Raw genomic sequence first — 12,590 nt, 5'->3', positions numbered from 1 at the left:
CAAGAATTGAATTGGAAATTTGAATTGCTTGAGTGATTAATGTTTGATTGATTGTATTATTTTCCATTAGAGTCATTATAAAGATTTGTGCACATCTAGAGTGATGACAAACAGGGGTTGGGGTTCACGGGGTATTAGCCGTGTACTTTACAGAGGCCGTCATATCTACGAGTCTCTTGTTTTCAAATACTTTTAAAATTATAATGAGTTAGATGAGATCTCATACTAGCTATAGCTACAGAGTCGCGCCCGTCATCCATTGGGTGTTTATTAATGTTTCCGAAAGGAGGCATAGGGTTTTCTTTTATTAATGTTCCGAAATGGAGCATAGGGGGACAACCTAGTCTATTGCTTAATCCAATCATAGAATGAAATGAATTATTTATTATTAATTAGTGAAGTCTTAGTAATGTTAACAATTGAGTCATGTGTTCGAGTCAATGATTATACTGTGTGTGCAGATTGATTTTTAGTAACATGCTAGGGGTCTTTGCTATATTTCGTAGCTTGTATGTACTCAACGTTGCTGATTGCTGATCGGTGGATAATAGGTCGTCACTACTACAAAGATCAAACATACAATTTTTATCTCCTAACCTAGCTCTATCAATTTTAATTTAGATAGTGGCAAGTTAGGGTCGAATCCTAAGGAAACGGGGGTATTTTGCACAATCAATACGAAATCTAAGATAAATTGCAAGTAACAAAAAGGGGTATTATGGTTTGGTTTTTGAAGAGTTCTATGATCAAACTATCTATCAACAAAGACAAAATCAAACCAACATTAAGAAGATTAAACTAGACACTCTACAATGAAGATGAATGGCAAGATTATAGAGATAATAATGGCAAAAAGCACTAGGGAGAGGGGGTTCCAATCATGACCAATAAGACACTAATGAAAATCAATGAGGAAATATACCAAGGAGTTCAAATTATACTCAAAGCAATTTATTCTTATGCAACTACTCAAAGCAAGTTGATGAAATCAATCAACCCTAAACTAGATCATTCTCATGCATCTAATCTAGGACTAAAACATTGAGGTTATAGGTGCACACAATAACTCCAAGCATATTTAAGCACAAATCATCAACTCAGGGTAAAATCCAATAAATAATCAATAGCAACTCAAATAAACATGATTTTCACCCCCTTCCCTGGCTAAAAATCTAAGCTAGAGAAAGGAAAATAGCCATGACAACTAAGCTAAACATATATTCAATACTAACACAACCTATCATGATTCTAAGTCAAAGAGAAATCAATGAAACTAATAAAGCATAGAAATTTATGAACAAAATATGAATAAGAACAATAAAACTAAGTACAAGAGAAATAAGAGAAAAGATTACTATTATAAATGTTGAAGGATTACCAAATCACCAAAGTTGTTGCACCAATCTAGAAGAAAGCTTGAAAATTTTATTACAAAGATTGAATCTTCAATACTTAGTGTTTTCTCTCTCTAAAAGACATACATTTTCTCTCTCTACAATGTATTTTTGATGCCAATGGAATAGTCTCTCCTTGAAAACTCAAGCAAAAGACTATTTATAGTCTTCTATTATGATGAGGAAAATGGGCAAGGGAGAGGGCTCTCCTAACAGGCTGCCGCACCCTCTCCAAGCTGGGTAATAAGTTCGCCAGACCTGAATTGCCGCGCCCGCGGGTCTTCTTTGCTGCACACGCGGCTATTAACGCTGCGCCCACGTCCAGGTGTTGCGCCCGCGGCTGTCCATCTCCAGAAACTCTCGTTGGCTTAGGACCTCCCTATCCGCGCCCGCGGCCTTGCGTATCAGCGCGCCCTCTCCCTTTTGGCATCTCCACTTCCTTGGCAAGCTTCCTTAGCATCTCCACTCCATCTAGAAATCCATAATTCGCCTACGATTGGTAGGAGCTATCAAAACACACAAATAAAAGGTAAAAAGTAGAAGAAAAGATAAAAGTGAAGGGAAAACACGAGAGGGAGTTAAAGTAACTAAAATAGAATTAAAAGTGCTAAGAAGAAGCATAAACAAGTGGCAAATCGGTGGAATTTTCTAATGAAAGAGGGCAAAATGGTGGCATGAACTCCACTCATCAAAATCCCCCACACTTGCCTTTTGCTTATCCTCAAGCAAAACAAAGAAAAGAAAGGCAAAACAAATACCACAAAGACAAACACAACATGACAAGGCTTAGAAAAGCAACATCAAATTTCAAGGTGGACAAATGCTTCATTCGGACTCAACCATGATGAACAAACGTCAAAGAATGCTATCCCTTCTCAATTACCTGATGCATGCACGCTTCAAGATGCCAATGGTTGCAAGAGTCAAGCCTAAGCTAAGCATAGAGAACTAGTGAGTCATTTTCCGCCCTAGTCCCCTCTAAAACGGTCCACGTTCTCCCCACTAGTTTCAAATCGTCCCCCTAGATGGCTCCTCATGATTCCACGAAGGAACCGGAAAAAGATTTATTTTGAGGAGGTAAAAGATCATCCCAACATCTCAACTATGCACGCTCTCTCCATAGGGTTGAAAACCATCTCCCTCCACCGGTTATTGACCACGCACTCCTAAAGTCTAAGGGTCTTTATTAGGGTTGTAATGACATGGCTCAAGGTAGAGGTAGGGAGAGCATTTGAAAAAATTGTGGCAAGTCCTAAGTGAAGCAAGAGGATGGCCAACTCTCTTAGACAAAACTCAAGGAACAACCACAACTCAAACGAACATCCGTCATATCGATTTCAATACATTACCAACCTTATTCAAATATATACATACGTATATACACTTTTTTTTTTCTCTTTTGCATTTGCATTACTCTTCTACAGCTTTTCTCGCATGCTCATATTCAAGCTTACATTTCAAATCTTTGTTCCAAACCAACTCTCCGTTTAATTCACGCTCATGATCACAACGCTCATTACATTACCCTCACATGCCAAATGCTTCACTAACTAACAGGGTTGGTAAAACATAGGTCGTTAGGCTTGTAATGCGGTTAAGACAAAATTGGGAAACATTAGGCTCAAATTGGTTGGCAAGTAGGTTGATGAAAAATGGAAAATCAAATTTGTAACTAAATAAAAGTAAACATAAACAAAAATGAAAAATGGTGCCCTTTTCCTCCCCTAAAAGTGCTAGGTCACGATCTCGGGAGCTAGTAATGAACACAAGGATTAAGACATGCATAGTTGAGGATCCTAAAACGCCACTCAACAAATTGATGTAGGCTTGAACAAATTGAACCTCACAAGGGACAAGAAAAGTAAGCAAATACCAACTAGAGGGCTTCAAATCCACTACAGGGAGCAACTCCATCTTACCACATCCCATGAACTAGGGGTTCAAACGCCCTCACAAGTTCTTACCCTTGCTACCTTAGTTAAGGCTTGTCTAATTCAATCAAAAACAATCTCAAAATGTGCATCTCATCACAAAGTTAAGAAAAAACAAGCATTGTAGGGCGCATCATCACGGAGATAGAGTCCAAATATAGCAAGCAAGTTCAAAAACACAACCATATCATCATGCCATAATTATGCTTGTCACACGAAAGAAAATGAAATAAAAGGAGGAAGAAATCAAGAAGGTTCACATATGAGGCATAAAGATCCAAATAAATCCCAATCGACATACAAATGATCATTCGGTAATAAAACCAACAATCCCAGGTTCCTTGGAACCGCATGCAAACATCCCCGAACCATTTAACTCCTTCCTAGACTACATCCTAAACTAAATACAACACAAGAAAGAAAAGAGAGAGTAAGGGAAAGATCTCACCCATGTCTATTGAAGAAAAGAATAAAGCAACCATGTCGTTTACCATTTCACCATATGTTGCTTCAAAATTCCTTCTGAGCTACGAGTGAGAGAAGAGAAAAACAAAACAAACACTACAGAGAGAGAAAAATGTTAGTACGAGAGAGAGAAAAATCCATGAACTCAAATATTTGGGCATGACCTACTACCCAAACACACCATCATCATCATTCATCATCATCATAATCATCATAGAAACAAACATCATAGATAACCAACAACAACGGTACCTCAAGCTAACCAACAACACCCAAACCCAAATCCCCTAAACATTCCCTTGAGTCCTAGGGGCCTTCCCCCACACTTACCCAAAGAATTCCCTAACACTCCATTTTGACTCAAACACCCCCCCACACTAGATTGAAACATCGTCCCCGATGCTTCACATGGATATGGAAATAAAAGGGAGGGAACAAACAGAACGAGGGGGAAACTAGTGGCCATTAGGGCCGACACCATCGTCATCCGCACTCCAACTGTCATAGGTGAAACCCGAGGGGGGGCCATGGGGGTCCCAACCTCCGGTATAGCCGGGGGGCCACCCATAATGACCTTTGAAGAGGTCAAGTTGGGATGCAGATAACTGGTCATATGGCTCGGGTTGGACCAGAGGTGAGGGGTGAGAGGGATCAACGTAGGGGTAGTTGGGGTCACCCCTATAATCACTCCCACCTGAAACCCGGTAGTCATAGTGACCGGACTCATCGGGGAACTCATGCCGCGGCACATTGGGGTCCAAGGGACCCTGCTAATAAGGTACGTAGGTTGGTTGTCACCTCCCCCCCCCCCAAGAAGGCACGGGCCCTTGTTGGGCCAGCACATAAGGGTAGTTAACCAGGGGAGTAACATCCCATCTACGTACACTTGCATCGTACAAGGCATTAGTTTGGAAAGAAATGTGTTGATGGGAGGCGAACATACCTTGCATGCCAAGATGCATGCTTTCCATGTGGGCCTGCATCGCCTCCATTTCTTGTTGGTAGCTGGGTTGATGTTGATGATGTTGTTGTTGCCTTCTTCCTTGTTGTTGTTGAGAATGTTATTGTTGTTGTTGGTGCTGCCTTAAAGGGGTGGTCCTCATCACGGTCTCATCCTCCTCATGCTCAAAACCTTCACCGGACCCTTCACCCATCTCCATCCTTGCACTAGGGAGGATTCCTGTATCCTTCTTTACCCACCAAGGGTAATTAACACCCTCCCTCGTGAAGGAAGTGAACTTCGGCTTGAGGAGGAAGCAATGGTGCTCGTGGGAGACTAGCAGACTCCAAGTTCTCCGTCGATCCTCCGTATCTGCTATGAATTTCGTTGTTTTCAGCTGCTCGAGATCGAGCCAGATATCACTTCCGTCACTCTTCCCCACGAGGGTGCAAGAATCCAACTTATCCATATAGCCCAATTTCTCGGCTATCCGAGTGATCATCCCACCAAAATGGATCTCCCCTTTATTTGTACCCGAGAGGACACCTTCAATGCACTTAGTAAAAAGATACCCGAATTTCATTCTATGCCCCAAATCCAGCTGCGTAGCTAGCCATAATATTTGGATTTCCTCGATTGTAATCTTTCCCAAGTCCTGCTTATTAAAGACCATGTACCCGAGAATTCGATGTAGAAGTCTGATGGCTGGGTGCATGATTTGGCTGGCCAAGGAATACTTGGAGTTGAAGGCGTCCATCCTCGAGATGACCTTCCACCAATGAAGGGGTTCATAGGCATGAAGGCCCTCATGCTCGGGGAAAAACATATCGGTGTCCGAGTTTAGGTCCAACAATTGGTTATATTGGCGGAGGGTGAGGGTTTATTTTTTGTTAAAGAGTTGGAAGGAGATGGTGAGGTCCTTATCCCTTACGGAATGACATTCAAATGAGGCATGAAACTCAAGGGTTGGCTCTTTATAGGTTCGGTAGGCATTTGTCACAAAAGAGCCTAGCCCGAGGTTGTTGAACAAGAACCAACAATCCTCGTCAATGCCGAGCTTGGTGGTGGTGGGTTGGTGGTAGTGCTTGGTTGGTCTCAATTTTCTATTTTGAAGGTTGTCGAATATAGGTTTGTCATTTATGTGGTGAAATTTTATGGGTGGTAGAGGTGGTGGGATAGGTTGATCATTTTGCTTGGGGTTTGCGGATGATGAACCTGGTTCCTTCCCGCTCTTCCTCTTTTTTGAACCGAAGACCATGATTACCCACACAAAGATACAATCACCAAGATATACTCCTCAAAAAATCACAACCACAATGCACCACAACAATTCTCCAAAATCAAACAACCGCCACAAAGAACACACCTCCAAGGATCACCAAATACAACTCACAACCAAGCAATCTATGTCAAGAAACAACTAACACAAACAACAACTAAACAATTAGTAATGATTAAGATGATGAATGAGTACAATATAGGCATGAAACCATTAAGAATTCCAACATGAAAAATCACAAGCACAAAATTTTTTCAATCAAAAACATACTTCAAATTCAAAGGAAAATTAGAGTAAGGGAGAAATTTATACCAACAATAAGTACCAACAATTACTCCTACCAGCCTTTGAAGAAGAAATCAAGCCCACCTCTAAGAACCCTTCAATGGTGAAAGCAAATCCCACTCACAGAGGAACACTGAAATTGGGGGTTGTTAAGGGTGAAATTTCAGATTTTTGTTGAGAAAATTTGAAGGAAAGTGATGGAATTTGATGGAGTTTGATGATTTGGGGTGAGGATTTGATGTAGTATGAGTTAGGGTTTGAAGAGGAGTGAGGTTTAGAGGGAGAAAAGGGCGAAAATTTCAGAATTTGGGGATTTTTGTGTTTTGGTTTTGCTGAGAAAAAGGGCTAAAATTTCGCAGACCCGCAAGGCCACGCCTGCGGGTAGGAAGGCCGCGCCCGCAGGTTTTCCTGTCCGCGCCCGCTCCCTGGCATCTCCAGCTTTCTGAAATTTTAGATGAGCACGTGGCCGCGCCCGCGGCTTTGACTGCCCGCATCCGCGAGTAAAAAGTCCGCGCCCGCGGCTGGATACCCCGTGCCCTCACCCAGGCATCTCCAAGGCATCTCATGTTTTTCTTTGAATTCTGAGGTGCCCCTGTCCGCGCCCGTGGGTCTTAGGGCCACGCCTGCAGTCTTTGATGGAGCGCCCTCTCCAGGCCATCTCTTGGGCATCTCCACTTTCATTTCTTCCTTTCTCCTTAACTTCTCCAAACTCAACTTAGTAGACCAAATCCCCAAAGATTCAAGTACCTATTAGAAGAGCAAAACACACACAATAAGAATCTAAAGAAAAATAACCAAGATTGGTTAAACAAAAGAAACACAAAACAAAAAAATAAGTTTGAGAACTCGGGTTGCCTTCCGAGAAGCGCTTCATTATGAGGTCATTAGCTTGACCATAATGCATCGTCATTAAAAGGATGGCTTAGGATCCGATGGATCGAGCCTCATGCACTCAATTATGCCAACTTGATCATTGCAATGGTAGAGCTTCAAACGATGGTCGTTGACCATGAACTCGTTCCCTTCCGCCTCCAACTCAAAGGACCCATAAGGAGTAGTCCTCGAAATCGTGAAAGGCCCCAACCACTTGGAATTTAGCTTTCCGGGAAACAATCTAAGCTTAGAGTTGAATAACAACACCTTGTCTCCAACCTTGAAACTCTTGTTCCTTATATGTCGGTCGTGCCATCTCTTAGTCCTCTCCTTGTAGAGCCTTGAGTTCTCATAGGCATCATATCGGAGCTCCTCAAGTTCATTGAGCTTAAGCAATCTCTTCTCACCCGCCAAGGACATATCCATGTTAAGCTCCTTGATCGCCCACCAAGCTATATATTCCAATTCAACCAGCAAATGACAAGCCTTCCCATAGACCAACCGGTAGGGGGTTGTGCCAATGGGAGTCTTGTATGCCGTCCTTAGGGCCCAAAGCGTGTCATCGAGCTTGAGAGACCAATCTATTCTAGACTTTTTCACCATCATTTCAAGAAGGTTTTTGATCTCAATATTCGACACCTCCACTTGCCCTTGAGTTTGAGGGTGGTAAGGTAGGCCAACCTTGTGATGAGCCCCATATCTTTTGAGAAGAGCTTCGAACTGTTTCTTGGCAAAATGAGAACCACCATCGCTGATTAGCACTCTAGGAACCCCAAACCGTGGAAATATGAATTTTTTAAGAAGTTTGAGCACAACTTTGTGGTCATTGGTGGGGGAGGGTTTAGCTTCAATCCACTTAGTCACATAGTCCACCGCCACCAAGATATATAGATTTCCGCAAGAAGAGACAAAAGGACCCATGAAGTCAACACCCCAAACAACGAATGGCTCCACCTCCAAAATGTTTTGTTGAGGCATCTCATCCCTTTTGGTTATGCCACCACTCCTTTGGCATTTGTCACACCTTGAAACGAATTTTTGGGCATCCTTGTGCATTGTTGGCCACCAAAGAAGAGATTGAGAGATCTTTGCCACAGTCTTTTCGACTCTTCCATGCTCTCCACACGGCAATGAGTGGCAATGCTCAAGAACTCCTTCGATCTCATGGTCCGGGACACATTTTCGAAAAAGTCCATATCCACATTGCTTGAACAAGTAAGGGTCATTCCAAAAATACCTCCTCACTTCCTTGAAAAACCTGTTCTTTTGTTGAGAGGAGAACTCCGGAGAAACAACTCCACAAGCTAGATAATAAACTATGTCCGCGTACCAAGGGCTAGGTGTTGAAGCCATGGCCATGAGGGTTTCAAATCCCACCTCCTCATTGATCGTCACATCCTCCTTATTCTCAAAAGGAAGCCTAGACAAATGCTGCGCTACATAGTTCTCCGCTTCTTTTTTATTTCTCATTTCCATGTCAAAATCTTGGAGCGAAAGAACCCAACGGATAAGACGCAGTTTTGCTTCCTTCTTGGTCATAAGGTAGCGGACCGCTATGTGATCCGTGTATACAATCACCTTGGAGCATATGAGATAGGACCTAAATTTGTCCATGGCAAACACAACCACAAGCATTTCCTTCTCCGTTGTTGTATAGTTATTTTGAGCCTCATCAAGCGTTTTACTTGCATAGTAGATGACATGAGATCTTCCTTCTTTCTTCTGCCCAAGAACTGCACCTACTACAAAAATCACTTGCATCGCACATTAGCTCAAAAGGCAAGCTCCAATCCGGAGCTTGCACAACATGAGAAGAAATGAGGGCTTCCTTGAGTTTTTGGAATGCCTTAAGACAAGCCTCATCAAAATTGAACACAACATCTTTCTTGAGTAATTCGGTCAAAGGTTTGGCGATTGATGAAAAATTCTTGATAAACCTACAGTAAAAACCGGCATGCCCAAGAAAGGCCCTCACTCCCGTAACAGAAGTAGGAGGGGGCAACTTAGCAATCACCGAAACCTTGGCCGAATCAACTTCAATGCCCTTTTTTGATACTTTATGTCCTAGGACAATACCTTCCTCGACCATAAAATGGCATTTCTCCCAATTCAACACCAAACTCGTCTCTTGACACCTTTTCAAAACTTTTTCAAGGTTATAAAGACATGTGTCAAAGGACAAGCCACCAACACTAAAATCTTCCATAAAAACTTCAATCTCATTCTCAAGCGTTTCAGAAAAAATGAAAGTCATGCATCGTTGGAAAGTTGAGGGAGCATTGCATAACCCGAATGACATTCTTCGGTATGCAAATGTCCCATATGGACATGTAAAGTAGTTTTCTCTTGATCACTTGGATGGATAGGGATTTGGAAAAATCCGGAATATCCATCCAAGAAGAAAAAGAAAGCATGATGGGAGAGTCTCTCCAACATTTGGTCCATAAAGGGGAGAGGAAAATGATCTTTCTTAGTGTTTTTGTTCAACTTCCTATAATCAATGCACATCCTCCACCCGGTCACCGTCCGGGTGGAGATTTCCTCTCCTCCTTCTCCCTTGACAATGGTCATTCCACCCTTTTTGGAACCACGTGAACCGGGCTAACCCACTTGCCATCGGAGATAGCATAGATTATACCCGCTTCACGCAATTTCAAAATTTCTTTCTTGACAACCTCTTGGAGGTTGGGGTTCAACCTCCTTTGAGGCTCAATGGAGGTGGATTGATCATCCTCAAGGTGAATACGATGCATGCACAAAGAAGGGCTAATACCCTTGATATCATCAATGCTATACCTTATCACATTTCTATATTTTCTCAAAACAACAAGCAATTTTTCGAAATCAAGCCCATCGAGGGTAGCATTGACAATGATAGGGTACTCTCCTTCATTTCCAAGATAAGAATATTTCAAAGATGGGGGAAGGGGTTTGAGTTCTACCTTGGGAGGAGACTTGGAACTCTCCTCCAATTTTTTTTCCGCTAGTTCGAGTTCATCATCCCTAGGATCATCCTCTTCCTCCATTTTGGCTTCTTCAATGGCCATGACGAACTCCCTTGCTTCTTGAGAGTGGTACTCTTCTTCACATGTAAGAGTTTCAACCATTGGATCTTGAGGGCTCATCACAACCCTTCCCAAACGATCTAATTCTTCATTCACAACGTCAACCCTATAACACTTCTCAACCATGGGGGTCTTGAGTAACTTAGAGAATTCAAAAACAATTTTTTCATCGGCTACCTCACGTGTAATAGTGTTGTTCTTGCAATTGATAACCACCCCCAAGGTCTTGAGAGCTTCACGGCCCAAAATCAAGGGAATATCCACATCTTCCTCCATATCCATCACTACAAAATCTCAAGGCACATAGATATGCTCAACTGTAATAGGGACATCTTTCAAGCTCACCACAAGGTTTTCCTTGTGGGGATCATCTCAATGTTAATCTTTTGAGCAATGGATAGAGGGATCAAACAAACACTTGCTCCAAGGTCGGCTAAGGCGCCCCTAGCTTCCATGTTCCCAATCTTTACCGGCAAAGTAAATCTTCCCGGATCCTTTTGCTTCTTGGGAATCTTATGTTGAACAAGTGCACTCACTTGATGACGGAGAGTGATAAGCTCATCATTAAGCTTCCTCTTGTTGGTGAGAATGTCCTTCAAGAACTTGGAGTATGAAGGCATCTGCGTGACAACTTCAATGAAAGGGAGGTTTATGTGCAAGTTCTTCATCACACTTAAGAACTTTGCGAATTTGTCATTCAATTTTCTCTCCGCAAGTCGACCGGGAAAAGGAACCGGTCCATCAAGATTTCTAGCCTCACTATAAGTTGAGGATGTCACCACAACTTTAGATTTATTTTTCTCCGCACATCTCTCTTTCTCACCATCGTTCTCCTCTCTAACTTCCTCTTCTTCACTCACACTCTATTCTCCTTCCTTCTTTTCCTTGCTATCCCCATCGTTCTCCTCTCTAACTTCCTCTTCTTCACTCATAGGATGTGCCCGATCTCAATGTGATTGCCTTGCAAGAGTCGGGTTTCACAATGTTGGAAGGGTTGGTTTGTGATTGTCCGGGTATAGTAGAAGGTGAGTTGAAAGGAACTCTCTCGGCCAATTGAGCTGTTTGTGAATCAACCATCTTGTTATAAGCCTTGACCTCTTGCATTTGTTGATTCATGGCTTGAAGAATTTGGGTATGAGTAGAATCGGGTTGAGATGCTTGTTCTTGACTCCTTTGAGTCGCTTGATTTTGATTGTGGTATTGGTGTTGATTATTGTGTTGATTGTTTCTTCGGTAGTTTCCTCTTTGTTTTTGGGTTTGGAATGGAGGTGGGTTTTGGTATTGGGAGTTCGAATTGTATGGTTGTTGAGCTTGTTGATTCCATTGTTGAGGTTGGGTTGCAAATCCGAGTGGTGGTTGTCTCCAAGATACTCCACCGCCACCTCCCCTATATCCATCTTGCCTTGTGTTATAAGCCGCTACATGCTTCGGGATCAAACCTCCACAATAAGATGTATCGTGGTTCATTCCACCACAATTTTGACAAGAGAAGGAATTGACTTGAGATGAGCTTGCACCAATATTGACACTAGTATTCAACTTTGCAAGCCCTTTTGTCAAAAGCTTAATTTGATGTTGCAATTGATCAACTTTCTCCAACTCATACTTCCCACCTTTCTTTGGTGCATTTTTCCTTCTACCACCCCAAGAGTAGTTCTTCACTACCTCTTCAATTGTTGCTTCAACTTGATTTTGAGGGACTTTAATCAATTGTTCACCCGCCCCTGCATCCAAGTTAGCTCTAGACATAGGTTCCAAACCATCGTAGAAGAACCTCATGAGCAAGCTTTGATTGTATTCATGATGAGGACATGCTTGAACCAACTCTTTGAACCTTTCCCAAGCTTCACTAAGACTCTCATTTGCTTCTTGTTCAAATGATGCAATCACCCTTCTCATCTCGGCTATCTTTTCCTCGGAAATGAACCTCTTCAAGAATGCCTTGACTACCTCCCTCCATGTTGTGAGAGAATTAGGCTTGGCTTGCTTGAGCCACTTCTTTGCTCTACCCGCAAAAGATTGTCGAAATAGATGCATTCAGATGTATTCTTGAGAAACTTGATTGGTTTGTATCATGGCACAAAGCTCGAGGAATCTATCAAGGTGCTCAATTGGATCTTCACTTGGAGAACCCGAAAATTGCTCCGCTTGAACCATTCTAGTGTATTGAGGATGAATGGTGAAGTTGGTTTCCGTGACGGGTAGCAATATCCCTCCGGTGAACTCATAATCCTCCGGATTACTGAACTCACGAAACAAAATATCATTCTCTTGCCTCGCCATTTCCTCGCTTTGAGAGCTTGAAGACCAAGAATCACTCTCATTATCAAAAATAGCACCAAGACCTCGCCCATCTTC

The 12,590-nt window shown here is 42.4% G+C and overlaps 2 protein-coding genes across 2 annotated transcripts; both read right to left on the bottom strand.

Moving 5' to 3' along the window:
* Nucleotides 1-7,203: 7,203 nt before the first annotated feature.
* LOC110694815 lies at nt 7,204-10,358 on the bottom strand. The gene is made up of 3 exons (XM_021871979.1): nt 10,130-10,358; nt 8,192-8,906; nt 7,204-7,930 (listed from the first exon to the last, which is right to left on the bottom strand). Exons 1-3 carry the CDS (start codon nt 10,356-10,358, stop codon nt 7,204-7,206), a joined length of 1,671 nt encoding a protein of 556 aa, XP_021727671.1.
* A 798-nt stretch (nt 10,359-11,156) lies between these two features.
* Nucleotides 11,157-12,269, bottom strand: LOC110694814. Its single transcript, XM_021871978.1, has one exon. It carries the CDS (start codon nt 12,267-12,269, stop codon nt 11,157-11,159), a length of 1,113 nt encoding a protein of 370 aa, XP_021727670.1.
* Nucleotides 12,270-12,590: the final 321 nt, after the last annotated feature.

The sequence above is a fragment of the Chenopodium quinoa genome, unplaced genomic scaffold, assembly GCF_001683475.1.
Source record: "Chenopodium quinoa cultivar QQ74 unplaced genomic scaffold, ASM168347v1, whole genome shotgun sequence".
Lineage (NCBI taxonomy): Eukaryota > Viridiplantae > Streptophyta > Magnoliopsida > Caryophyllales > Amaranthaceae > Chenopodium > Chenopodium quinoa.
Note: the sequence above shows the minus strand (reverse complement) of the source record. Positions and strands in the feature narration are given on the sequence as shown.

What these genes read in the sequence shown, in the direction of transcription:
- LOC110694815 (XM_021871979.1), bottom strand. Translation starts at nt 10,358, where the DNA reads ATGGTTGAGAAGTGTTATAGGGTTGACGTTGTGAATGAAGAATTAGAT. An exon ending in GGAAAAAAAATTGGAGGAGA is followed by an intron (nt 8,907 to 10,129) that starts GTTCCAAGTCTC and finishes TTTTTGTAGTAG; the next exon opens with GTGCAGTTCTTGGGCAGAAG. An exon ending in GCCCAAAAATTCGTTTCAAG is followed by an intron (nt 7,931 to 8,191) that starts GTGTGACAAATG and finishes TGGGGTTCCTAG; the next exon opens with AGTGCTAATCAGCGATGGTG.
- LOC110694814 (XM_021871978.1), bottom strand. Translation starts at nt 12,269, where the DNA reads ATGCATCTATTTCGACAATCTTTTGCGGGTAGAGCAAAGAAGTGGCTC.